We start from the raw sequence: 22407 nt of genomic DNA on the forward strand, positions 1-22407 counted from the left end.
CAATACAAGGTGAAGAGACTTCAGCAACTTTTAACGAGAAAAAATACAGGGCCAAACGATTCAGACCAAGACTATGGGCATGAGAGCATAAGTGCTCAGAAAGCGTGCAATATCATCCTCCTGTTAATCTGTGATTAGCTGAGAGGGACGCGGGTGGCGCTGTGGGTTAAACCACAGAGCCTAGAACTTGCTCACATTGCTCGGTCCCTGCTCCTGCTAACCTAGCAGTGCAAAGTGCAAGTAGATAAATAGGTACCACTCCGCCGGGAAGGTAAACGGCGTTTCCGTGCGCTGCTCTGGTTAGTCATGCTGGCTACATGACCCGGAAGCTGTACGCCGGCTCCCTCGGCCAATAAAGCGAGATGAGCGCCGCAACCCCAGAGTCAGTCATGACTGGACCTAATGGGGGCCTAATGGTGAGGGGTCCCTTTACCTTTATGCCTTGGTTACTCGAGCTAATGAAGTGCTGAACATTCTCTGAGGATAAAATAAATAAATAATAAATAAAATAAAACAGCCATAATTAAGCAACGGGGGTGGGGAAGAGCCCTTCCTGATAACATAACTCCTCCAAAACTCCACTCAACTTATACCAGAGCAATAACGCTGATCTAAACCGACCATCGGATAACAACAACCAGCAGAATCGGATGCCTCATCCTGTGCTTTCCCCCACCCTTCCCATTGAAACACGACCGCCCCAACGCAGCAACCGCAGCCTTCCCGAATGCTGGAGAGGCAGCCAGCATGCAGCCTGATAAAAGTTCTGAAGCCCGGCGCTGGGGGATGACGTCACGGCATCATGGCCGCCCCCATGAGGCTCCCACGTGGTGGGATTTCCCGGAAGCGTCGCTGTGCAGTGTCTGGTGGGATCTTCGCAGGGACTTTTCTCGGCGGGTGCAAACGGCGCTCGCTGGGCCGTTAAACCCGGCAAGCGCGCTGAAGTAGCCTCGGAGGCGAGCGGAGGAAGGAAGGCAGGCAAGGATTACTTTTGTGCATCCGTAGAGATTTGTGTGGTGTAATATATTTATGCATATAGATATTTCAGTGTAAGTCTCTTGGAGACCTTGGGTGACAAGCGACTGATAAGTTCAGCTAATAAGAATAAATAATAAGAACTTGGAAGGAGATAACCACGTGGGGCGGGTAGCAGGAAAGGACGGAGGGCAGCTCCCAAAGAAGTAAAATCGAGGTTGCTATTTACTGTTCTTGTAGTTTCATTACCATTTATAAGGCTGCATCCTTAAAAATGTTTGTTATTGCCGGTTTAATGCCTCGCTGTTCCTCTCAGGAGCCTAGAGTGGCATATACCTTCTCTCTCTCTCTCTCTCTCTCTCTCTCTCTCTCTCTTTCTTTCTTTCTTTCTTTCTTTCTTTCCTTCCTCTCTCTCCCCTACCCTCCCCCCACTTTAATCTCGCGACAGTAACGGTAAGATTGGTTGAGAAAAGGCGGGGGAGGGCGATCAGCTGGGGGTTCACCCCACTGAGCTGCATGGCGCTGTGGTGGTTTGGAGATTGGTCTCCTCAGTACTTGGAAGTAAATCCCCGGTGAATCAGTTAAACTTCTGAATAAAACGTATTTAGGATGGCTTCCTGGTCAACTGTTAATTCGTGCAGTTGGCTGCGTGTTGGATGCAAGCTCGCAACTTAATGTTGTTGCGTACCACTTTTACTGGGTGGACTGGCCAATTGGGAGGTTGCTGATTAGCAGAGATCCAAAAGTCTCGCATTATCTGAAAACCGAACACTTACAGTTCATTTCTATTTTTGATTCTTCCTTGTATATTCACCTGCAAATTGGTTGGGGTAAATAACATTTTCTGTTGTTTATTTGTTTGCTTATTAAAATAAAAATATACCGCTGTATCATAAATATATATCACAGGGGTTTACAATAATATAAAAACATTTTAAAAATATATAGCATTACCTTAGCATAGGTGACAGCCAAATTTGATGTGAACAGCTCTTCTCCCCCCCCCCCCCGCCCCAAATAAATCATTGCATGTACAGTATAGGGTGGAGAAAGATGCAGCTATTTAATTTCCACCTATTGTACATCTTTTAATGTGGGTACTTCTGCCTTACTTTCCCAAAGTTGCAGCCCTGTTTTAACAACTGTTTGTTTAAACCTGGATACTGAATCCCACAAAAGCTGTAGTTTAGGAATAGGATCGATCTGTTGGACAATTAACCATGTTAAATACTCAGATATTTGAAGTAAGCCACTGAGCGATATCCAGCTGAGTCATACTCTGAGTAGACCCATTGAAACCAGTGGACGTCAGTTATTTAAGTCAGCTTATTTCAGTGGGGCTGTTCTGAGTATGACTAGCATTGAATAAAGGTGTAGAAGCTCACAGTTTTATTTCAGCTCCCTAGCCCTATTTGGGGGGGGGGGCTAGACCTAGGCGCATGGAAAAATGTACCCCCTTGGCTACCAGATGTAACTGCAGGCATTTCCAAACAGGCACACAAGGTTCTGTGAGTAAGCTGCCATCAATTACAGAAGCCACTGGGACTGGAAAGATCCAGGTTCAGTTCCCCATTCAATGATGAAGCTTATGGTGTGATGTTGGGTTAGTTGCACACAGTTTGCACGGTCGGCTTCACAGGGCTGTTCCAAGGAGAATAATGGGGAATGGGTAGTATGCATGATAATGTGGGTCCCGTGGAGGAGGGGCAGAATTAAAATAATATATCACATTTTTTAAAAGTTGATGTCATTGTTTCATAGTACAGTGGTACCTCTAGTTAAGAACTTAATTCATTCCGGAGGTCCGTTCTTAACCTGAAACTGTTGATGCTCCACTTTAGCTAATGGGGCCTGGCGCTGCTGTGGCGCGGTTTCTGTTCTCATCCTGAAGCAAAGTTCTTAACCTGAGGTACTATTTCTGGGTTAGCGGAGTCTGTAACCTGAAGCGTATGTAACCTGAAGCATCTGTAACCCAAGATACCACTGTAAGGGCCATCTAAGTGTCAGACTTGTTGATTAGCATTTGACCTCCTGCTGTAACTTTATTGTGACCATTATGGGACTGGTCAAATGCCTGAGATAGCTCAGTCAGTAGAGCATGAGACCCTTAATCTCAGGTTCATGGGTTCAAGCCCCACGTTGGGCAAAAAATCCCAGCATTGCAAATTTATTTTGGATAGTTAAGCTTTTACAACTATCTTCAGTACGTTTATTCTATGTTATTGCTATGGCTAGTGGCTGATGCAAATAAATATTATTCTGATTCTGATTCCCTGCACTGCAGGGGGTTGGACTAGATGATCCTCGGGATCCCTTCCAACTCTATGATTCTGTGAATGCCCAGCTGTATGTTTAGGATCCTTTATAAGGGAATATGCAGCTGACAGTACAAGGCATCATTTCATTTCATGTCTTCCCTTTGCAAATTTCAGAAGGAAAAATTGTATTCCTTTTGTACATGTAATCTTCTACCAGCTTTTGAGTCTAATGGTTCCAATGCCACAACTGCCAGTTATAGCTTGCTTTGTCCATGCTTGCTGCCTGAAAGTTTTTTTTTTTAAAAATACAGTCACTACCAAATCTGAGAGGATTGTTGTTCAGAACAAAATATGTAGAACCAAATGTTCAAAGAACCAGGAAGAGAACACAAGCCTATGAAGGGCATATTGAGACATGTTTCTGTAGGAGTTGCTCACATGAGTGATTATTCAACTCCCCCAGCCCCCAAGATAAATGTTAACAGTAAAAGTCCTAGTAGCTGTTGTCACTTTTCATATGAATGGACTTAGCAGGCTGGTAAGGACGACTGTAAGGAGAAGGTCTCTGCTAGTCAGCCAATGTAGTGCCCTCTAAATGCTGTTGGACTAGTGGTTAGGGTGTCAGGCTAGGGAGACCAGGGTTCAAATCCCCCCTCACCCATGGTCTGGAATGATTGGAGTTGTAGTCCAAAACATCTGGAATGCATTAGGTTGGGAAACTCTGGTCTAGGGAAAGACAGGGTCTTGGGAGAAGGTAGCATGGCGTGGGAAGCAGGGAAGGACTAGGAAAGGAGGGTGGGAATGGTCTGAATAAACTTAGGGAGGACCCAAGAGGGGAAGAGAAACTAGACTGCTGATTGCATGAAGGAGAGATGCTCATAGCTGGGAGCTGTAGTATCCTTTTTTTCTTTCATCTCTTCCTTTTGTGCAATTTCATGTTATGTACTTTATATAATGGGACGCAGGTGGTGCTGTGGGTTAAACCACAGAGCCTAGGACTTGCCAATCAGAAGGTCAGCGGTTCGAAGCCCTGCGACGGGGTGAGCTCCCATTGCTCGGTCCCAGCTCCTGCCAACCTAGCAGTTCGAAAGCACCTCAAAGTGCAAGTAGATAAATAGGTACCGCTCCGGCAGGAAGGTAAACGGTGTTTCTGTGTTCTGCTCTGGTTCGCCAAAAGCAGCTTAGTCATTCTGGCTACATGACCCGGAAGCTGTACACCGGCTCCCTCAGCCAATAAAGCGAGATGAGCGCTGCTACCCCAGAGTCGGTCACGACTGGACCTAATGGTCAGGGGTCCCTTTACCTTTACCATTACTTTATATAATGAATTTAACTGATAGCCATTTTTGAAATATTTTCCTTTGTTCTTCTTTGAAGGTCAGTCATGAAGCTCAAGCGAGGTTCAAGTAAGTTTAAGACTCCATCCAAGCTTAAGCGAAGAGGCATCAAAGTGACAGGGGCATGGAAGCCCATTGAGATTGACCCAAATCTCTTTGCTGACGAGCAACTTGGAGGTTTAGTATGCTTTGAGGAGCTTACAGATTATAAACTGGTGTCTTCCTCAAAAGCGGGAGAAGAAAATGCCAAGGGGAGAAAATCTACTAGGAGGCCTGGAGAAGAGGAAGAACATAGCACAATTCCCAAAAAGAAGAGGAAGAAGGAGAAAAATCTGGAACAGGAGGTGAGGAGTGGTGATGAACCCAAAGTGAAGGAACTAGTAACAACTGAGCAGGAAGCTGAATGTAAAGAGGCCATCCCTAGCTTTGAGCAAGATGAGAGAGTGGAAGGAGACACCACAATCCTGAAAAGGAAAGCGAAGAAAAAGAGGAAGAGAGAGTTGAAGAAGAAAACATGTCCTCCCCAAGATGTTGCTGAACCAGCTAAAGCTTCTAAAAAGCCTAAAAACTGGACGGCAGAAGTCCTGTCTTTATCTTCAGGTCAGGAAGTGGACATGTCTGCATGGAAAGGCCTCTTCGTTCCTAAGCCTGTTCTTCAGGCACTGAGTGAATTAGGGTTCAGTGCGCCAACTCCGATTCAGGCCCTGGCTCTGCCTTCTGCAATTCGAGATGGCATGGATGTCCTTGGAGCTGCAGAGACAGGTATAACTCATTGCTACGGTGGTTGTTTTGCTTCCACTGTCCCAGATGTGTTGATTCTGTACCTCCATAAGCACATGATGGAAGCATGGATTTTGGTAATTGAGCACAAAGTACAGTGTGCTGAGAATTTCAGCTTTTTCTTTTGTGGGTGAAAAATATTTGGGTGCAGGGGCTGGTGAAATTGAAGAGGGCCAACAGGACAGGGCCGGCCCAATACATTTTACTGCTGTAGGCAAGACCAGCAATGCCCTCTTCCCCACAACAATTAATTTATTATTTTTATTTATTAAATTTATATAACACTCCATCGTAAGATCTCAAGGCGGTTCACAGAATAAAATACAAGTTAAAAGCAAGAGTGCAAATTTTCAACTTTGAAGCGTGCTTTTTGATTGTAAAATTTTATATGGCAATTTCAGTGTATTAGATTTGTTGGCATCTCTCAGCTAAATTTGGCAGGCATCAAATATGGATTCTTATAACCTGCCAATTGTCAATAACAAATCACAGACAGCTGCACAGGCACTAAGATTCAACTCGTATCTGTGAGTTTGTGTGTTTTTAAATATTCCAATCTGTTCCAAGTTGCTTTGTACTCTCTTTTTCGATCTGTGCTCTGGCTTCTAAGCCACTACGTCTAAAACAAAGCTCTGTGTTTTCCTTATTCACTGTAATGGGGAACCTGCAGTGACTATAACATTTCCCCCTTTTTGGCCAAAGTGGATAATATTTTGAGAGACAAATACTTTTCCGGAATGCAGTGAGCCTGCCAAATTGTAGACCGATAGAGAAATTTTCATGAAGGGCGCCTTTAAAATTTGATGAATCTTAACTAAAGGAAAAGTCTATTACTTTTTTGATGTTGTGGCCGAATTGGATGCAGTTTGCAGGCATCACCACCCCTTCTGAGGGGATGAAGACTTCGGAATTTCAGAATGAATCATAAGGTGGTGGTAGAAGGTTTATTGGTGGAGTGTGTGAGCTCCCCATGCCCCCTGAGACTTAGAGATTGCAACTTTTCTTCTTTAAGAGAGTGAGAGACCTCTACATTGTGATTGGAGTGCCCTGAGAAAATGATTATCTGTGATTCAAGCCAAGACCTGTCTGTCAACATGACAGATTGCACCCCTTCCCCTTTTGAGCTCTGGGCAACTCCCCTCTCAGTTTTGTTTCATTTTGGTGGGGAGAGATTCGTTCATTTTTTTGGAGAGCTAAAGCTACAGAGCCATTCTGCTGACGTTGCTGAACTACAAGTCCCATAATCCTCCACCATTGGCCATGCTGTCTGGGACTTACGAGATTCGTAGTTCAGCAACATCTGGAGGGCTGCAGGTTAACCACCCCTGGCTTATTGAATTGAGAAGGTCCCAACTTCGTTTCCCTTGAATTCACATTATCTCAACACTTACTGAGGGGGAGCATTGGTGTGATAGAAGACATGTCTGCCAGTTCCCTCTTCCCTAGGTGGACTGTCTTCCAGATTCAGAGGCCAGCCTGGGTGAACAACCTTTACCACAAGACCTGGGGGCAGGAGCATATGCACAGGGAGACTTGGTGTGGGGGGCAGGGATTAAGAGAGGCCCTCCTGTTTGCCAGTTTTCACTTGGGAAAAGTCCCTCCACTCCTTATGAGGGAAACCACTGGGTTAGTGACTCCATATTTCCTACAGAAGGAGTAAAAATGTCAATGGCAGCAACAGAAAATTGCATCACGAGAGATGAGTTGAGTAGAATGCAGTTTGTCCTTGGCCTAGTTTTCATTTCTGTCTGTGGAGAGCGCTGATCAGAGCTGTCAATTAAGACAATTCCTTTTATAGAGCTTTTTCAAAAAGACAGAGAGTAGATTGAAAAATCCAACCAAGTACACATGTTGCACGTCAGTAGCATTACACTACTTTGTATGTTACCTTAGGATAGTGGAAGCCGCAGAGCAGCCTTTGCACACCCAACAACAAGAAGGCCAGAAACCACTGCAATTTTTAATTATTTTTTAAGCACAGCAGCCATTTTGCTTTGCGATGAGTCTTATTACAGACTAGCAGCCTACAAAGGAACCAGTACTTTTTAGGAGTCCAGGCACTTATTTGTTGATTTTAAAAAATATGTATATATTCAAAAGATTTCACAATGATTTATATTTATTAATTACTACTGTTGAAAAGCAACCCACAGTGAAGTGTCTTGGTGAGATAAGCAACGACAGGTGCCTGCTTTAAGAACCGCCAATTTGACTCATTGTAACTACATATATTTATATGGCTTTAATTAAGAGGGAGCCCTGGCTGAGGGATATTGCATATCCTTTGTATCCAGAATTTCTGAGGTTCAATCCTCATCAACTTCAAGGAGCAGGAAGCTGCTGAAGTAAAAGAAGTCCTTGCCTGAGATCCTGGAAAAGAGCTGGCAGTCAAAGAAGAATAGACAATACCAGACTAATGGGGGAAATCAGCTGGTTTGGTTTCTTAATTTTAGATTTAAGCTTAGTTTTGATCATTCAACAAGTGTACAAAATATTAAGAAAATTGGATGACACGAGGTAAAAAAGTTGGATCACTTGATATGGAATTACCTGGCTACACTAGCGTAAGGCAGTTTAGAAAACATTTGGAAAAGAGCAACCTGTTGAATGTTTGACTCTCATTTACACTGTATAGGGATGGAGTGTTTCTTGGGGTGTGGGGATGTATGGGGATGGTTTGTTAAATGAGTTTTTTTAAAACAAAAATAAAGATGTGTTGAAATGGGATGTAGCAAGTTCCCTATAAAAAAAGGTGCAGAACTTGGGGCTTTTTAGTTTAGGGAAAAGGCAAAGAGAGGCAACATGGTAGAAGTTTATAAAATTATGCATGGAGATAGTGGATAGAGAAATGTCCCCCCCCCCTTTCTCCTCACGCTAGAACTCATCCAATGAAGCTGAATGTTGGAAGATTCAGGACGGGTAAAAGAAAGTGCCTAGTTAAACTCTGGAGCTTAGTTCTGTGGGAGGCAATGCTGGTCACCAGCTTGGACGGCTTTCAAAGAGGGTTAGGCAATGTCATGGAGGGCATGTCTACCAAGGACTGCCAGCCGTGTTGTCTAGACTCTGCTTCCATAGTTGGAGGCAGCAATGCTGGAAACCACATTGCGGGAGCGGGGGGACGTCTCCTGGGTTTGCCAGTTTCCCCCAGGCATCTGGGTGGCTGCTGTGACAAGATGCTGGACTAGTGTGATGGCTTGTGTATGCTCTTCACAATAAGCCCCCTCTGCTCACTCAGAGAGGTATTTACAGTTCTTTATTTTACACGTGTACAAGCAGCACATTACAATCATGCGTCCGAATCGTCCGGTTCAGATTCGGGGAGTGGTCTTCTCCAGCTTCTCCTCCAACAGAAAAGGCAGGGAAGTTTCATGGGACGTCTCTGATCCTTGTGTTTTAACCCTCTCCTTTCCTGTGTAGACTGCACAGGGACAGGCTCTCCATCTGTTCCTGAACTTCCTGTGCGGTTCTGGGGCTCTGCTTCAGCATCAGAGAGCCTTCCCGCCTCCTGGCTCTCTCCCTCTTCCCCATCCGTCACTTCCTCTCTATCTCCCTCTGACTGTTCCCACTTCCCAAAGGCGTTCCTAGGTTTCTAACCTGTGTTTCATTTGTCCATGTTTAGGAAGTGGTAAGACTCTTGCTTTCGCCATTCCAATGATCCATTCCATTCTGCAGTGGCGCAAGTCAACAGGACCGGCAAGTGGAAGGGACAGCCCGCTTGACGAAGGAGAGGACGGTGAGGATGAGGTACCCAAGCAGGAAGAGAGTGTGGATATAGGAGGCTTGAGCCCTGATGGGGGTGAAGCTAGTGGCGATGACGATGGCGACGGTGAGAAGTCTTTGGCAGCAGGAAACCTGAAGGTGTTGGAGGGTGCAGGACGTGATCTGGGTTCCCCAAAACCTAATACTGCTGCACATAAAAACAATCCTCTTCTGGGATTGGTCTTGACTCCTACAAGAGAACTTGCTGTCCAAGTGAAGCATCACATTGATGCAGTGAACAGATTCACAGGTAATGTCAATTCCTGGTAATCATAGAATTGGAAGGGATTCCAAGGGTCCAACGTTCTGCAATGCAGCAATCTCAACCAAAGCCCCCATGAGAGACGGCCATCCATCAATGCTATTGTTGTGGTTATTATTTCATTTGTGAATCACTTCCTATAACGCATCTAGAAGTGATTCTACAATACAGGGAAGAGAGATGAGACAATAGCATATATAAAATCAGTTTTTATTTTCATCTAACATACATATAAACGTCTGTCTTCCATTACTTACTTTGCTGTTGAAGTACATTGCTTCAGTTTCCCTTTCCTAAAATGGAAACATGCTCTGCAGAGAAAGTTTCCTACAGTTTTCTGTCTTCTCTGTAGGGAAAGCACAAACTATGGTACTGGTATGCACAATCAGTTTCCTGAGAAAATCCTTGGTTTTCCCCCCCCCCCCTTTTCTTTTTTGAAATGCAGCTTTCTAGCCTTCCTTGCTGTGAGGCTGTGTTTGAAGGTGTCTGGGCATGGCCTGTGGACATCTGAGAACCCAGAGAGGTGGTTGAGTAAGAAGTCCAGTGATTGCTGGTGGCGCTTCAATGACCTGCCCGGTTCATTTTCTCACACAACTAGAAAGCCAAGATAAATTATTCAAAATAAGAGTGGTTGTTATTTGCATAATTTATACAGGTTGAGAATTCCACTTTTTTTGGGGGGGGGGCTCAGCATCGCATCAGTAAGGATTTTTAAAATTATACACTACTAGGAGGAGCGCACACCATCTTGAATACGGGATAAATGCTGTTTTGGAGACGCAGGTCATCTTTGTAGTTTGTTGGTTTTTTTAAAAAAAAACATTGGGAAATACTTTTGTGGAGGTTTGTTGCGCCTAAAAAGAGGGGAGGTAAATCCAGTGATTTCTTACAAATATGGTACAACATCTCATCCTAGAAAATTTTATGAAATATAGCTACAACAGTGCTGCAGGGACCTTAATGTCCTATTGGTCTTCTGTCTTTTAGGCATTAAGGCAACCATTCTTGTTGGAGGAATGGCACCTCAGAAGCAGCAGCGAGTTCTGAAAAGGAAGCCCGAGATTGTAATCGCGACCCCGGGGCGCCTGTGGGAGCTAATACAGGAGAAGCAGCCACACCTCTCAAACCTGCGGCAACTAAGGTACTCAAGATCCCTTTTCTAATATGTCTTCCTTCTCCAAAGGAGCAAATACTATCTGGGCATTTTTAAGATCATCAATGCTAAAGAACTTCCAGCTTAAGCAATAGTACAGAGGTAGTCAATGTATCACCCTCCAGATGTTGTTGGACTACAGCTCCCATCAGCCCTGACTGTTGGTGGTTCTCACTGGGGCTGATGGGATTTGGAGTTCAGCAACACCAAGGGCACCATGGTTAGCCACCTCTGCAGTAAACACTTTGCAGGATCTTTCAGGGTTTTCCCTTGAAGTTCACAGTTGCTGCTTTAAGAATCGGGGGACACTTACGCATGCTTGATGTTGCACCTGGACTGCTTAGCTCTGTTGCACCTGCCTGAACATACTGTGGCTCATTCAGATGAACAGCAGAGACCATGAAGCTACTATAGAACAATTGAGGTGGGTGGAGGATAGAAACGGTTTCCATAATTGGCCTGACTTACCAGATTTTCTCCTCCACCCACCTCATGCCACGTTTCAAAGCAAATTTCCAGGCACTGGTAAGTGGTGACCAGTATTAGAAATCAGCCAGGCGCCAGGTGCAATTTGCGACTGCTGTGGGTCCAGCTGTGGTCACCTGGAGATCTCTGGGGAAAGCAAAATGTCACTTAGGGAAGGATCTGAAATATTTTCCTTGAAGCCTGAATTTGTTGTATTCCTGATTGCTTTATTTGATGTTTCAATATGCTGTATACCGTTTTGAGACTTGTTCTTTAAAATATAAAGTGGTATAGAAATGAACAAGATGATGATGATGATGATAACAAATGCCATTGAAAAGAAATGGCGCCTAGACATTCCATGGTGGCAACCACAACCTACATTTAAGGTTTCATTTGTGGGTTAGCAGAAGTGGCAGCAGTTTCACCCAGGTTCCTCCTGGGCCCAGACTACAGCTCATTCCCAGTGGCGGAGTTTCACGCTCCGGCACCGGGGGGACGGGGCTGGCGTGCATCCTGGGGTGGGGCACGCCGCCCTTAGGTGCGTGGTGTGCATCCTGGGGGTGGGGGCACACCGCCCGCTGGGGCATGGCGCACGTCCTGGGGGTGGGGGGCACCGCCTGCGGGGCAGGGCGCCCAGCACAGGCAGGGGGGCAGCCACAATGGCACCCTGCCGGGATTGCACTGCTGGGGGCGGTGCGCTCCCCCTGCACTCCTCTTCCTCCACCAGTGCTCATTCCTCCCTTGGTGCGCCAAGCAGTGGCGGCAGAAGGAATCCCTCCATTGTCAGTGCCCGGCACGCCAAGGGAATAATGACCTCCACTGGCCACAGTGCTGATGGAACCTGTTCTACCAAATGCTGGCGACAGAGAGTCCCTCTGCCACCAATGCGCTAAGGGAATAATGGTCTGCATCATCTCTGGCACGGTCAGGAGTGGTGGCGGCAGTTTCACCTACAGTCTACCGTCGGGTGAAGGTGCCTCATGCTCTGGCCCTCAAACCAGTCCTGGGAGATGCATTGATACACCAGGTCTAGCGGTCGTCACTTTGCGACAGCAAAGTCCTTGAATTTGCTCGTTCAAATTCCATCAGACTTTTGTTTCCTTGCACCTTGGTTTCCCACTTTGGTATCTATACAAGCCTACGGAATAAGAATCGGCTTGTGGTTCTGTTTACGCACTGCAGGCCATTGTTCTTTTCTGTGTGCGCCGTAGCAGGTAGGGCTCTTTTGAAGCGTGTCGGATCTCCTCTTATCTCAAAACGAAAAACTCTTAAAACTGTCTCTCGTGTCCGTCTGACAGGTGCCTGGTGATCGACGAAGCGGACCGGATGGTGGAGAGGGGGCATTTCGAGGAACTCTCTCAGTTGCTGGAAATGCTGAGCGACTCGCAATATAACCCAAAACGCCAGACGTTTGTCTTTTCTGCCACCCTGACTTTGATCCACCAGGCTCCGACTAGGGTTCTCCACAAGAAGAGAGCTGTCAAAATAGACAAGAAGACCAAGCTGGAAATGCTGATGGAAAAAGTTGGCATCAAGGGCAAGCCCAAAGTGATAGACTTGACCAGGAAAGAGGCCACCGTGGAGACTCTCACCGAGACCAGGATCCACTGCGATACAGAGGAGAAAGACTACTACCTGTATTATTTTCTCCTTCAGTACCCAGGCAGAACCATGGTTTTTGCAAATAGTATAGATTGCATCAAGCGGCTCACTGCCCTCCTGACGATATTGGACTGCGACCTCCTGCCTCTTCATGCAAACATGCACCAAAAGCAAAGGTTGAAAAACCTGGAGAGGTTTGCTGAACGCCCCAGGTCGGTTTCTCTCTCTCTTTCTCTTTCTCTCTCTCCCTACCCCCCCCCCCCCCGGTTTATTTTATCTATTAAGATCATGCCGCTTTTCAAAAGTGGATTGCTTGAATTGACAAAAACACAATGAGAACAAGAACGGAGTAATACGCCGCAGCACAATTAGCAAGTAAACGCTGAAAAACTTAGCAGAATTTAAAGCTGGGTGAAACTTTTAAGGGGAAAAGTAATAACGACTTGCCTAAAGCTTAAAACGGAGGGATTTAGTTTGGGAAGGAGTTCTTTGTGGGAAGCACGGGGGCCGCAGTAGAGAAGGCCCTTTTCTTAAGTGCCAACCAGCTACACCTGCAGCGGAGGTAGGACACAGAGCAAGGCCTTTGATATTGAACACAGTTGAGTGACAGGATCCAATAGCGTGGCCTCCGTTACCCATGCTCTGCTAACCTCCTGTGCAGATTGCTGCAGTGCATTCTACATGGGGCTTCCCTTGAAGATGGTCCAGAAGCTGCAGCAGTTTAATGCAACAGCTGTGGGCAGTGCAGAGCTGCCAGAGAAGGGCACATCGCTCCAATTTTGAGAGCACTACACTGGGTGCTGGGGAGCTACTGGGCCCAATTCTAGGTGTTGGAACTAGTGTGCAAGGCCTTAAATGGGTACTTGAAGAAGCCATATTCTCTATATGCCTCAACCCATAATTTGCAATGGAGGGTGGACACCCTGAAAGCAGTATGGCTGTTTGCAAGTGGCAAAGAAGATGAGAGTGCACAAGAGGGCTTTCTCTGTAGTGGCCCACCACGTTCAGAACCCCTCCTGGAGGTAATGGTGCAGTCCTCATCCCCTAACTGTACTTGGGAGGAATTCGAAGACAGTTCTATTTGTCCAGGCCTTTGGGAGGGGATTGGCATTTTTAGGCCGTGGGGTATCATAACTTTCATTTTAATTGTTGTGTCCTGGATACTTTGACTTGATGCTGTGAACTTCCTTGGGGACTCTTCAGGGAGGAATGTCGAGCTGTGAATTAAATAAAGAATAGGAGGTGGACCTTCAAAGACCTTTAGGGCTTTATCAGTAAGAATGGGAACATTTATTGATTGATTTGATCTCAGTGTGGTTCACAGAATAAAATACAGAATAATTAAAAACAAAACAGCGAAACAGTAACACACACACCCTTCCCACAGGCACATTTAAAAGGCTGTAGAATATTAATCAGCCCAAGGCCTGGTTGAACAGAAATGTTTTCTGTTGGTGCCTAAAATATTATAATAATAATAAATAAAAATAATAATAATATTTTAAAAATTAAAAAAATATTTTATTTATATCCTGCCCTCCCCAGCCAAAGCTGGGCTCAGAGCGGCTAACCACAGTAAAAATAGCGCAATTTACATAAAATCACAATCAATTAATTGAAATACATTTTAAAATCAATTCAGAATCAAATTAATGGCAATCATTGGGCTAGAGTTCTATGGGGATTACAGAAGTGTGCTTTGGCCAAAGGCCTGGTAGAACAGCTCTGTCTTGAAGGCCCTGCGGAAAGATGTTAAGTCCCACAGGGCCCTAGTCTCTTGTGACAGAGCGTTTCACCAGATCGGGGCCATGGCCGAAAAAACCCTGGCTCTGGTTGAGGCCAGCCTAAGCTCCCTGTGGCCTGGGATCTCCAAGTTGTTTTTTTTTGAAGACCATAAGGTCCTCCATGGGACATACCAGGAGAGGCGGTCCCATAGGCTGTATAGGGCTTTAAAGGTTAAAACCAGCACTTTAAACCTGATCCTGTACTCCACCGAGAGCCAGTGCAGCTGGTATAGCACCGGGTGAAGGTGAAGGCAAACCTCCCTGGAAGAACATACCACAATTGGGGAGCCGCTACAGAGAAGGCCTGTTCTCGTGTTGCCGCCCACACGAAGAAGGGCCTCAGATGCTGAACACAGTCCGGGATGGTTTACAGGGGGAGAGGCAGCCCTTGAAGTATTGCAGTCCTGAGCATTTGAATCGCTCCCACAAACAAAACTACCAACCAGTGCAGACAAAGCGAGAATCTATGGTGTGTAGTCGTCACACACACTGTATAGCTTTGATTAACGGCTAGTTGTCCTGGAGGAGTGGCTAGAGAAGGGGTGAGAGCTAGCGGGCCTCAACTTCACACATGAAAGTCGGCATCACACAGTGTTTTGCGGCTTCACACGCAGGGTGTGTACTCCACCTTTCTTTTGCCTCTAGGGTGACAACTATAGAGCCAGGCGGCAGCAGCACCTCCCTCAGGGCCACTGGAATTGGATCAGGCATCTCCCCCCCCCCCCCCAGACTCCTAATGCACAGGACAGCTATTCTGTGTAGGGGAATAAGCAAACTTAACGTGAGTTGGAGCGACTGACGTGGGTTGGATGTTTGGTTTCCTTAGCAAATGCTGCTCAAGGCAGCGAGCAGCAGTAACGTACTCCTGCAATCAAATGATAAATTGCAATGCAATGAAAAAGATACAAAGTAAAAAAAAAACCCAAGGCAGGTAAAACTTTATAAAAGACAAATTACACTTATTTACACAGTGTGGGTAGGAGAACTGAAAATAATGCCAATATATTTCACATCTGGTTTCAGATAGTACATGGGTAGACGAGTCTAAAAAGCCCAGAACTCTAGCTGCTATGGTGGCTCAGTTACCAGAAGTAGTTTATTTAGCATTAACTATGGAAGTTTATGGGATGCGGGTGGCGCTGTGGGTTAAACCACAGAGCCTAGGACTTGCCGATCAGAAGGTCGGCAGTTCGAATCCCCACAACGGGGTGAGCTGCTGTTGCTCGGTCCCTGCTTCTGCCAACCTAGCAGTTCGAAAGCAGGTACCACTCCGGCGGGAAGGTAAATGGTGTTTCCGTGCGCTGCTCTGGTTTGCCAGAAGCTCCTTTGTCATGCTGGCCACATGACCCGGAAGCTGTACACCGGCTCCCTCGGCCAGTAAAAAGGGAGATGAGCGCCACAACCCCAGAGTCGCTCACGACTGGACCCAGGGGTCCCTTTACCTTTACCTTATGGAACTTTATACTCGATTCTGACCAAACTAAGCCTCCTAGAGCATGATTTGCATCAGGAGGCTTAGTTTGGTCAGAATCAGGTATATGTGTCAAGAGCTATCGCTAAATATATCGCTTCTGGTAGATGAGCGCCCGTAGCATATCTGTCAACGTTTCCCTTTTTTAAAAGGCAAATTCCCTTACTCCGAATAGGATTCATCGCAAGAAAAGGGAAAAAATGACAGCTATGCACCGTAGCTGCTAGAGAGCCATGAAAATTTGTGTCCAGGGCTTTTTCAGAGCTTGGGAGCAGCCGTCAAGAAGGCTCTCTACTGAACATTTGCCCTGTGTGCTTCAGATGCCTCTCCCAAAAATCTTAAAACCTGTGCAGGCTGACATGAAAGATGCCTTTCAGATAACCTTGCTCCCAAGACTTGCAGGCGAAAACTAGCAGTCTGAATTGTAACCGGAAACAAACCAGTAGCCCCTGAAGGTTTCTCCACCCATCCTTCACAGGCTAAGTAAAGCAGTCTTAAATAGATAGGTTATCTTCTTTTTTGTCTTTCTTTTCATTCTGCAGTACTTATGACACAGCCCTATTTTGCTTATGTTACTGTATCTGGCCTTCTGGTAATACTGAATTCAGTGTTAATGCACTTTAGGGAGCTCTTCCCCCCTCCTCTTTCCTTAATAAAACAACCATTGTCTCCATTTCTGCAATTTCAGCTGTGCCCTCTTGACAACAGATGTTGCCGCTCGTGGTCTTGACATTCCTCACGTGCAGCATGTCATACATTACCAGGTACCAGAACAAAATGTACTTCTGTTCTCTGTTCATGAATTTGTAATACATTGATGGCTGGCGGTAAATGGAAGACCACAAGCAATCTTCGTGGCCTGTCTTTGGGTTGTAACACAGAAGAAGAACGAGAGGCATGGCGGATTGGTTTAAATCAAGATGATTTCAGATACCAGGGAGGCAGCTGATTTAAATCATTGATTTTAGGGGGATTGAAAATCAAGTTTTCCATTTATACTCCATGGTGCAAATTTAGCTCTTAATTGCAACTGAATAGGTTATTATTTACACTGTTTTTTAATTCTTAAAGCCAAGGTGTTGTGTCTGTTTGTTGCACTGTATAAAACAAAGGCGCACTCCTCCATTGCCTTCCAAGACAGATGTCAACAATATAATTTATATGTTTTCCATTCTTCTACCTATAGATGGACTGTCATTAAAATATTCCCATGTAGGTTCTCAAGACTAGTAGTCTGTTAGGTACACTTAAGAGAATGTAGGAAAAGACACACTTGGGCCTTCTGAGTGTTGCTCCTTTCTTCTTTCTTCTGCTGTTGCTCAGCCCTGCAGAAATGATTTTTTTTATTTTTTTTTGGTTAGTAGCATTGTTTGTAACTGTGGCATGTGCCAACCAGCCTGTCGTTTCAGATATCTCTGACATTTCTGGGCTTGCACATAATTGTGGAATCCAATATCTCCCAAGAGTTAGCGCACATTGAGATAAACTGAAACAGTGCCATAGTAGGTGTGAAATTGCTTGCTGCTGGGGAACGTTATGCGTTGTTCTCTTTTTGTGTACTTCAGACCTGTTCCCACAGAAGTGCTTAATCTCTTTCGCTGTTGCAGGTTCCTCGCACCTCTGAGATTTACGTGCACAGAAGCGGCAGGACCGCCAGAGCTGCCAATGAGGGCCTGAGCTTGCTTCTGATTGGCCCAAGCGACATGATGAATTTCAAAAGGATTTACAAGACGCTGGAGAAGAACGAAGAGCTTCCTTTTTTCCCCGTCGAAACAAAATGCATGACGGCAATCAAGGTGAAATAGATATTTCCTTTGAAAGTAGTGTGTTCGTGGTTTTTATTTTATTTCTCAACCGCAGCGCTTTTCACAGTTGCTCAAGGCTTTGTAACAGATGTCTGTTCCTAACACCTGATTTTGGAACTTGGTTGGGAAGTGAGATCTGGAACAGTGGTTCTGACTGAGATGGCTGTTCATGAGCCAAGCTTGCTATAAATTTTTTGTTTTAAAAAATGCTTCTTGCAAGTGGGCTGGTGGAGGAGAGACAGAGTGATCCATCCCTTCTCTGCCACTCAACATATTAGCCCGCATTAATGTCCTGGTCACCTGTGACAAGTTGTTGAAAGCAGGGTGGCATAAAGTTGGGTATAGAATCATAGAATTGTAGAATTGGAAGGGATCCCACGAATCATCTAGTCCAAACCCCTGCAATGCAGGAATCTAAACCAAATCATCCGTGACAGATATGTGCTGCTCTACTCGAGTAGAGCCAGGGTTCAGCTTCTTCAGTGCTCATCTCTCCTTTAGATCTTGCCAGCCAGGGTTGGAAGACCAGAAAAGAAGACATTATGTTATCACAAGTAGAGGAAAGACAAGAGGAGAGCAGGAGTTATGTGGAGACATTAAAATCAAAGCTGTTTTTAATGAGCTTAGTTTTCAGTAGTTGATTGCAGGTAATGAATGTTTTTCAGGGCTAATTTTTCCTTTATTTGGCTGCTTAAGAATTTCAAATTGCTCATCACCCTGCTGTCACTTCTGTGGCTTTAATAATTTAATCCCTTATTAAATATGGAATATAGGCATAGATAAATCACCATGTCCCATTTGCAGACTTGCGTGGGACTTTCTTTGGTGCCTACATTCTAAGCTCTTAATGTTGGCAGCGCCCTGCCAGATCTCATTTTTCATCTAGAACATTCATCTAGCAGAATGGTTGAATTAAAATGTGTTGAAAGCTAAGGGCAAAAGACTTTGTGAATTGCTCTGGTGGTTCCGATATAACTTAGTGGAGCATAATCGCTTCCATTGCTTTGCATTGTAGGAAAGGCTCCTTTAGGAGGATAAGCAGAATATAAATTCAATTAATAAAATAACAGTGAAAAATAAATATATTTCCCCTCCAGTTTCTTTGTCATTTTCCTTGTTTTGAATGCTATGTAATTTGAAGCTGGGTCTATATTATTTTTTTCTGTCTGTTTTGAGGTGGTAGCTTGCTCCATTCCAAATGTTTTGGGTAACAAAATAGAGGAAGCAGCAGTAGTCTTACAAATAATTTTCCAATCTGTTTATTAATAATTGCAGTTGAACAAAAATCCAGTTAAACCACCGAAACATAGGATATGTTTATATGCACAGAGCTTGGTTGACTTAAGTTACACTGTACCCAAACTTCTTAAGGCGAGCTTGTACATCACCATGTTACAAGTGGAAGATAACTAATTGTTGTCATTGGGGAAAGCTTTTCTAATTCAGAATTGTTGGCTTCCTCCTTCCCCATTTGAGTCTGCTGATGTTCCATAAAAGACCAATGTAAGGCATGCTGGAGCTTACGTTCAGCGTACTTAGACCCCCTTTCCATTTTGGCCTAATGGCAGTCCTGCAAAACAAGGTAGCTGGACAAACTAGCCCATGATTTACCCAAGATCACCCAGTGAACTTTGCAACTGAGTGCCAGTTCCAACCCAGGTGGTCTCCTCATTCCAAGTCAGCTTGACCGCTTTGTAAGCCAGTAATGTTTGTAGACTGAGGTCCAAGGGTTACTTTACAAACCATCACCTTGAATTATATCCAGAAGATAACAGGGATGGCAAAATTTAGGGAGTAATGGTTAGCCTAGGGTCCCATGAGTTCATTAGAATTAGTGAATTCCTTACAAAGGCAAAGTGTGTGGAAGCTTTTTCATCTCCCCTGCTATTATGAGAGAAGCAATCTAACAAGGTGAAGGGCAGGTAATTAAAATATTAATAATGATAATAATAACAATGGCCAGAGACATCCACAGACCTGTACCATCTATTTGTTGAAGAAAAAGCAATTGTGAAAGACCCACCCAGTGAAAACAGTGCCATGTCTAACTTAGCCCTTGTATTGCCTTTGTCCATGTACTGCTTTGAGTGCCCACGTCCTGTCCCTGCATAACCTCACTGTGCTTCGTTGCAGGAGCGGGTGAACTTGGCAAGAAAGATTGAGAAGGTGGAATATTTCAACAGCCGAGCGAAGCAGCACAACTCATGGCTCCAGCAAGCTGCAGAAGCGCTGGAGCTTGATTTAGATGATGATGAACTAATAGGCAAGTAGCAGTTTGTGTGTGTGTGTGTGTGTGTATGTGTGTGTGTTTGGGCTTGGGAGGGAGGAACCACCCCGAGAAAGGTGTAATAAGGGGCATATCTCCTGGATGCAGCAATGAAGGCAATAACCTGGGTACTCTCACACATCTAAAAAGCTCTATTTATGGACTCTTGTATTTATCTAAAATGCATTTGGAAAATGTTTGAGGTTGTATACAAGTTGGGCAGTGGGGGGAGAGCAGGTAAGGCATAAACTTCATTCAGACTCAGCAAGAGTGGGCACAGCTTAGTGTCAGTTCAGACATTCAGAAAAAGAAAAAGCTGCAAACCTCAGTAATGTCAGTTTCATATTTTACTGCTTCCTGAAGGATCAATGCACTTGGAGTCCGAGTGTAGCAGATGTTCATGTTTCATCTTGCCAAGGCAAGATGAAAGAGGAGTGGTTTTGCCTGGTGTCTAAAGGTGTACAATGAAGAAGAAGAGTTTGGATTTGATATCCCGCTTTATCACTACCCGAAGGAGTCTCAAAGCAGCTAACATTCTCCTTTCCCTTCCTCCCCCACAACAAACTCTGTGAGGTGAGTGGGGCTGAGAGACTTCAAAGAAGTATGACTGGCCCAAGGTCACCCAGCAGCTGCATGTGGAGGAGCGGAGACGCAAACCCGGTTCCCCAGATTACGAATCTACCGCTCTTAACCACTACACCACACTGCCTCACACTGAATCTTGTTTTACATGCCATCATTTAATTATTGGGAGTCAGAAACCCTTAACTATGTACTGTAAATTGTCCAGTGATCTATCAGTAGATTTCCCTATGCTGTTTACCAGCCCCCAGCTTTAAGTAACAAAACTTCTAGAACCCCTCTTGATTATTTGTGCTGGGATTTATGTTTCACCCCTCCCTGTGTGTGTGTCTACAGGAGGCCGACCCGACGAGCAAAATGAGAGTGAAAAACAGAAGATGCTAAAGGGGATGAAGAAACATCTGAAACACTTGCTCTCTCAGTCCGTTTTTAAAAGCTTGATGAAGACCAAATACCCAACCCAGTCTGGGAAACTGCTCTTGTCCGATATTTCGGAAGAACGTTCTCAGTCTGCATTGGACACCATGTCAAAAGCAAAAGCGAAGAAGAAGATGAAGAAGAAACCACAGCAAAATGCAGAGAAGTTAAAGAAGTGATGGGACATTTCGGGGGTGCAAGATAAGGAACACTTAATTCTCCCCTTCTCAACCACTGGATGCTCAGACCCCTTTTAAGCACAGACCTGTTCTAGAATGATTGCTGCTTCCTCTCCTGTTGCTGCTCTCGAGTCAGTCAACGTGCATGTACAGACACCCACCCACATGGTCCTTCTTGGTGCTGAGTTTACCTGACATGCAGGTGATGTCCAGTGTCTTGAGTTTTGTGTAAAACATGCCACCTGAAAGAACCAGGTGAGTGGAAACCATTGCACGTGATTGGGGTTGTGTGGAAGCAACTGCAGAGGTAGTAGTGAGCCCAGAGGAGCAGGTAAGCATAAATGTGTGTATCAGTTCTGTATCCTTTTAATCAAGTTCATTTATTCATTTAAGTTGCAGGGTGTTGCAGGGCATTGCATATGCGTTTCTAAAGAAAATCCTATGTTTGTAATTCTTCAAATTTTGCATTAGCATTTGATGCTTTAAATTGTGGGGAATCTTCTGCGGAAAGAAGAAACTAAAACATGTCGGGCGGGTAATAGACTGAAAGGTAAAGGTACCCCTGCCCGTACGGGCCAGTCGTGACCGACTCTGGGGTTGCGCGCCCATCTCGCTTAAGAGGCCGGGGGCCAGCGCTGTCCGAAGACACGTCCGGGTCACGTGGCCATTGTGACCCTAAAGCGTGACCCTAAATAGACTGTACCCTAAAGTAAATTAGAGAGTGAATTCCTTCCTGTTCTTAACTTGCCCAGCTGAAGTCTATATTAAAATATTTGTAAAACTTTTTCTTGGCATTTTTATTACACACAAAGCACATAAAACAGAGGCAATGAGACAATAGGGGTCCTTCAATGTATCCAGTGGTTGTGGGAGAAGAAGGTACAGCCCATCTTTCTCTTTTTGCTGTTCAGGAAAATCCCTGATCCACTGGAGAGGTGGGTTTGTTTGCTTGTTTACAGAAAGATCAGGGGGAAGGGTAGCTTTATGGAGGCGTTCGAAAGCAAATTACAATTTCAGAATTCATTGCCCTCAGCAACTTAGAAACTTCATGTAGGAAATCAGTTCAAGTAAGTTATGTATATTTCTAGTTTGCAATGGAAAATTACTGACTGAAAAACAGGTGGGTAGGAGGATAAGCACGACTATCCTGCTTGGCAGTCTTTACAAGGTCATTTGGTTACATATATGCTCTACCACGGGATGGGACGCAGGTGGCGCTGTGGGTTAAAGCCTCAGCGCCTAGGACTTGCCGATCGAAAGGTCGGTGGTTCGAATTCCTGCGGCGGGGTGCGCTCCCGCTGCTCGGTCC

The 22407-nt window shown here is 45.1% G+C and overlaps 1 protein-coding gene and 2 long non-coding RNA genes across 6 annotated transcripts in view; 2 read left to right on the forward strand and 1 right to left on the reverse strand.

Moving 5' to 3' along the window:
* Nucleotides 1-22407, forward strand: part of LOC310845116 — a 579409-nt gene that overhangs the window by 29542 nt on the left and 527460 nt on the right. The gene's annotated exons all lie outside the window — the stretch shown is intronic.
* DDX24 (DEAD-box helicase 24) lies at nucleotides 760-21882 on the forward strand. Of its 4 annotated transcripts, none has more exons than XM_083732906.1 (10): nucleotides 760-866; nucleotides 4611-5332; nucleotides 8970-9359; nucleotides 10359-10512; nucleotides 12291-12806; nucleotides 16538-16613; nucleotides 17457-17645; nucleotides 19788-19917; nucleotides 20839-21633; nucleotides 21780-21882. In XM_083732906.1, exons 1-9 carry the CDS (start codon nucleotides 787-789, stop codon nucleotides 21096-21098), a joined length of 2517 nt encoding a protein of 838 aa, XP_083589032.1. In that variant the 5' UTR covers nucleotides 760-786; the 3' UTR covers nucleotides 21099-21633; nucleotides 21780-21882. The 4 variants fall into 4 exon arrangements, with proteins under 4 accessions (XP_083589032.1, XP_083589034.1, XP_083589033.1 ...); XM_083732908.1 differs by having other exon boundaries at nucleotides 800-974; XM_083732907.1 differs by having other exon boundaries at nucleotides 805-974; nucleotides 20839-21648; nucleotides 21795-21882.
* On the reverse strand, nucleotides 9796-12298 carry LOC310844988. The gene is made up of 2 exons (XR_014564408.1): nucleotides 12170-12298; nucleotides 9796-9965 (listed from the first exon to the last, which is right to left on the reverse strand). It is a non-coding gene; the product is annotated as an uncharacterized lncRNA (long non-coding RNA).

The sequence above is a fragment of the Podarcis gaigeae genome (genome assembly GCF_964106915.1).
Source record: "Podarcis gaigeae genome assembly, chromosome: 1".
In the NCBI taxonomy this organism is placed as follows: domain Eukaryota; kingdom Metazoa; phylum Chordata; class Lepidosauria; order Squamata; family Lacertidae; genus Podarcis; species Podarcis gaigeae.

What these genes read in the sequence shown, in the direction of transcription:
- DDX24 (XM_083732906.1), top strand. Translation starts at nt 787, where the DNA reads ATGACGTCACGGCATCATGGCCGCCCCCATGAGGCTCCCACGTGGTGG. An exon ending in AGGTTTGCTGAACGCCCCAG is followed by an intron (nt 12,807 to 16,537) that starts GTCGGTTTCTCT and finishes CTGCAATTTCAG; the next exon opens with CTGTGCCCTCTTGACAACAG. An exon ending in AGATGATGATGAACTAATAG is followed by an intron (nt 19,918 to 20,838) that starts GCAAGTAGCAGT and finishes GTGTGTCTACAG; the next exon opens with GAGGCCGACCCGACGAGCAA.